General features: G+C 58.7%; 1 protein-coding gene across 1 annotated transcript in view; it reads left to right on the forward strand.

The window, feature by feature from the left end:
• The window catches only part of NHERF1 (NHERF family PDZ scaffold protein 1), a 16816-nt gene extending 12777 nt beyond the window's left edge, over positions 1-4039 (forward strand). Inside the window, exons 4-6 of the mRNA XM_024761112.1 lie at positions 1883-1923; positions 3080-3169; positions 3381-4039. Of these exons, the coding sequence (XP_024616880.1) occupies positions 1883-1923; positions 3080-3169; positions 3381-3572 (323 nt within the window). The 3' untranslated portion in view covers positions 3573-4039. The remainder of the gene's footprint in view (positions 1-1882; positions 1924-3079; positions 3170-3380) is intronic.
• Positions 4040-4440: the final 401 nt, after the last annotated feature.

The raw sequence follows: 4440 nt of genomic DNA on the forward strand, positions 1-4440 counted from the left end.
GGTTTCCAGCCTTAGCTTGGTCAGATCAGAGTCCAATGACAGGGCCCAGTACCTCCCCTTCCCTTCTCTCAGGTTGTCTTGGAAACCCAGGCTCGCTGGCTCTAGAGAGCAGTGGGTCCCTGGGCCCCTGCCCTTCCCATCCCCCGCATCACCCTGCCAAGCCTGGCACCTCCCCCACCCTAGCCCAAGCCAAATGGGGCAGGGCTGCTGCACCAGGACAGGGAGGAGTTGAGTGGTGCTCTGCTCCCTGGTCTGGACTTTTCTCCCTGGGAAGATGGCTCCTGGAGGGGTGGGGGGCTGGGTGGTAAATCTTTGGACTTTGCAATGGGTGGGGCCTCCCTGAGGGTCATATTTGTAGCAGATGGGTCCACACAAAGGTCCTGCCACAAACTTAGATCCCCAGCTGGGGGGGCCCAGTGGGTTCCTGGAGGCGGGGATGGGTGAGTTAGAAGTCGCTAGCAGACCCTGGGCATGGGAGGTGGGTACCCCTTTACCCTTGGCTCCCAAGTTCATGGAAACCAGGTTACTCAGATAATCCCCTTTCTCATTAAGGGGGAAACTGAAGCCAAGAGAAGCCCCCAGCCTTGTTCTTGGCAACATGGTGTGGGAAGACACAGCTGAAATCTGGATTTCCCTCAGCTGCTCAAATACAGGTCATCAACCCTCAGACATTCCTCCCTCCTCTGTCTCCCTCTGGCTGGGTGGGAACACCCTGGGAACCTCAGTGCCTGCAGCCTCTGGCCAGAGGACCTGCACAGGGAGACCTGGGGGTGGGTACTCTCCCCAGGTGACCCTCCTCCCAGCTGGATGTAACTCTCCCCATGGAGAGGAATGCCCCCTCCCAGCGGCTGCCTCCCTACCACAGTGAGACAGCCTACAGCTCATGGGTGAGGGGCTGCTTGCAGGGGGATGGGAGTGAGTGTCCCCATGTCCCAGCAATCCCCTGCCCAGCCACCGTGGGAAGGCTGGGTGGTCGTCAAGTATGCCTGCCTTGTGCCGGGGCCACGGTCCAGGGGAGGAGAAAGACACATGCTGATCTTAAGCTAAGAGTTCAGAAGAAACCCACCAGGCTGACCAGTCCCCAGAGACGGAACAGCCCCCCCTTGCAGCCAGGTGGGGTGTCTACCCTGAGTGAGCCCAGGGAGGGTGACCCCAGGCCCGGTGTCTCTCCCTCTGACCCCTTCTGCCACCACCAGGTTTCCCATTGGCTGGGGGAGGGCACACCCAGGACTCTGCCCTGAGCCTTCTGGTCCCCCCCGCCCCCGATCCCCACACTGGCCAGTAGGAGTTGGGGTTCTTTTCTTTCAGCTGATGCAGGTACTAATCATAACCAGGGTGTGGTCCCAGTTCTGGTGATGCCACCGTCACCTAGGAAGCATTTGAAAGATACTGATTCCTAGGCCTGTCCCAGACGCACTGAAGCAGAAACTGATGCGAAAGCCCAGGAATCTGTATTTCCAACAAGCTTCCCGGGTGGCTGGTAGGCAGCCAGCCTGGAATTTCAGCCCCCTCTAGGACAGCGCTTTTTTTCAAACAGCTCCTTACTCATCAGTGGTTCTTGGGATTAATCGAGTAGGCAGAGGCCAGCATCTTTTTTTTTTTAATGAAACTGAATAGAAAATATCAAAAAGCATTGCGATGTAGTAAGGGCAAGTCGTTTCGTTAAACTTTTGTCACACACGCATAATGTATGTGGGTGCTGGGTTGTCAAAATGTCAAAGGTACTCACGGTGGGTGGCAGTCAGGAGACTTTTAAACACCGACCTTGGGGAACATGATCTGCTTATCTGCCCAAACCCCACAACTTCACTGCCTTCCATGCCCCACTCCATCGGCATTCCCCAGAGCGTGCCTCACCTCCGCTCTTTTCTCCTTCGCCTAGGTCCCTTGCCTGAGCCCTTCACCAATGGAGAGATCCGGAAGGTAAAGGCAGACCCCTAATTGCTTCTCTGGCGCTGAGTCCTGGGGTGCAGGGGGAGGTGGGAGGTGGACAGCATCTGGCTCAGGTGGAAACTACAGGTTTCCAGGCTGCTCCCTCCTGGGCCCCAAGCTATGTAACTGCCCGTGTATCCCTCAGCCCCCGCCTGGGCCCAAGGCAGCGGGGAGGGAGAGGGGCCTGGCCGGCCCGTCCGCAGCCCGCCATCCTGAGTGCCAAGCTCCGCCTCTAGCTCCCCACCGCACAGAGGCGGCCATTCTTCCCCCCAAGAACAGAGCTGCAGTGTCTGGCCGCGCGCTCCCCGGCCCCTGCTACTTCCAGTCTGGGCTGGAAGAACAAAGCCTGTCCTCCCCGGACAGAGGGAAGAGGAGGCAGTGGAGGCTGGGGGGAGATGGCGGGGCCTGGTGGCAGCTGGGGCCACAGAGGAACCCAGGCAGGAGCTGAGCACCAAGCCACAGCCCTGGTCAAGGCCTTGGCTCTAGGATGGGCCGACTCGCTGTCGGACCACGGAACGGGAGCTCTCTGCAGGGTCTGCTCAAAGGCTTCCCTTCCCCGGGGGCTCCTGCTGGGGGACAGACACAGCAAGGGGCTGGCCCTGGACCACCTGAGCCTTCTGTCACTCTACCTGTGGGTCTAGAACTCTCATCCACCTCCTTCCTTCAAAGCCCTTCTTGGCTGCTTTGGGGTTAAGATTTCAAGAATCCCGGGGTCAAGTCCAAGTAAACAGTCAGATGGGCTGCAGGAGATTCAGGGAGCATCACGGGCGTTCCCCACGCCAAGCAAAGATGCTCCCAGTGTCCCCACACTCCAGGAGGCCCCTCCTGGGTCGCCGTCCCAAAAGGCGAGTCAGCCCCAAAGGCTGCATTGGGAGGACTGGGGCGGGTAACTCAGCTAATCCCACGATGGATGGTTCCTCCTGCCTGGGTGGTGGAACCGGGCTACCCTCTGATCCTTGGAAGAATGTGAAAATGTAAATCCTCGAGGGGCCCTGGCAGGCTCAGGCGGTGGGGCTCTGGGGTGGATAGCAAGGGCTTAAGTGGAACTTCTCAGACCGAGGCACCTGTCTTCCCTGGGAATGCCCTTCCTCGCCCAGGACTGCCCACCCCATGCCCTGCCCACCCACACGCCTCCTCTCTGTGCCAGGAGAATAGTCGTGAAGCCCTGGCCGAGACGGCCTCCGAGAGCCCCAGGCCAACCCTGGCAAGATCCACCTCCAGTGACACCAGTGAGGAGGTAGGCTGGCCGGCTGGGCGGAGGGGGGTGGCACTGGGTGACAGGAAGTCCATTCCCAGGCCACATTTGATCCTGGCACACCAGCCTGTGTGGAGGTCACATGCTGAGCCACGTTCAGTTCTTGTGACCTGGCTTCCCTGGGCACCGCCCCAAGGGAGCCACCTCGCCAAGGCACTAACTCCCACACTCTGCCGCCCCCTCCTCTTTACAGCTGAATTCCCAAGACAGCCTCAAGAAACAGGACTGCACGGCACCCTCATCTACCTCCTCCTCCTCCGACCCCATCCTGGACTTCAACATCTCCCTGGCCGTGGCCAAAGAGAGGGCCCACCAGAAGCGCAGCAGCAAACGGGCCCCGCAGATGGACTGGAGCAAGAAAAACGAACTCTTCAGCAACCTCTGAGTGCCCCAGCCACCAGGAAGGCTGGCAGGGCCGGGCCAGCCCCACACCCCGACCCGGCTCCTTTTCCCTCTTCCCCACTTAACCCCCAAATCGACATACAAATCAGCACCAGCATCTCCTCTCTTGGCAAATCTGACTTTTTTCTAGAGAACTGTGTTCTTCCCTTACTTCAGGGAAGGTGACTTTTTCCGTCCTGGCCCCAATCAGAAAGCAGCCTGTCCCCCACTGGGTGCTTCAGCCTACCAGGTGTCCCGATGCCACCCTCCTGGGACATCACTGGGACCTCCACCGAGCAAGGATCGTGGGACTGGGCGAGAGGTCACCTTCCCACATGACCCCAAGTGATGACTGGGTCCAGGATTGATCGAGGACTCAGATCACAGCAACATCTCAGAGTGGACAGGGGGCCGCCATCCTCAGCTGTGGCTTGGGCATCTTATTTTTGTTTGATTTTTTTTTTTTTTTTTTTTTTTGCGGTATGCGGGCCTGTCGCTGATTTAAAGAGTGCAGGGCCACAGACTTTAGTAGCGGGACGTCCGTTTCCTTGATTAACGTGATTTTACAGGTTGTTGCGTCCAGGACATAGCAGCGGCCTTAGCCTAGAACTTTTTTGTTTCTGCTCCCACCCCCCAGAGACCTGGGCAACACGGGGAGGGTTTCGCCACCCGCTGCCCAGCCCTGAGCCAGGCACAGTTGTAAGGAAATGCTATCGAAATTGAACCGGTTTCTCCAAACTGCCTTGGCCTCTGTGTTTTCCTTTGGAGCTCTGTCCATGGGTGTTCCCGGCGTGGCCTCTGGCAGAGAGGGTAGGGAACAGCTGGAAGGAGGGGAGGTGGGGTGGCTTTATCCCGAGGGCCTTGAGCCTATA

The sequence above is a fragment of the Neophocaena asiaeorientalis genome, unplaced genomic scaffold (genome assembly GCF_003031525.2).
Source record: "Neophocaena asiaeorientalis asiaeorientalis breed wild unplaced genomic scaffold, Neophocaena_asiaeorientalis_V1.1 scaffold30, whole genome shotgun sequence".
Classification (NCBI taxonomy): domain Eukaryota; kingdom Metazoa; phylum Chordata; class Mammalia; order Artiodactyla; family Phocoenidae; genus Neophocaena; species Neophocaena asiaeorientalis.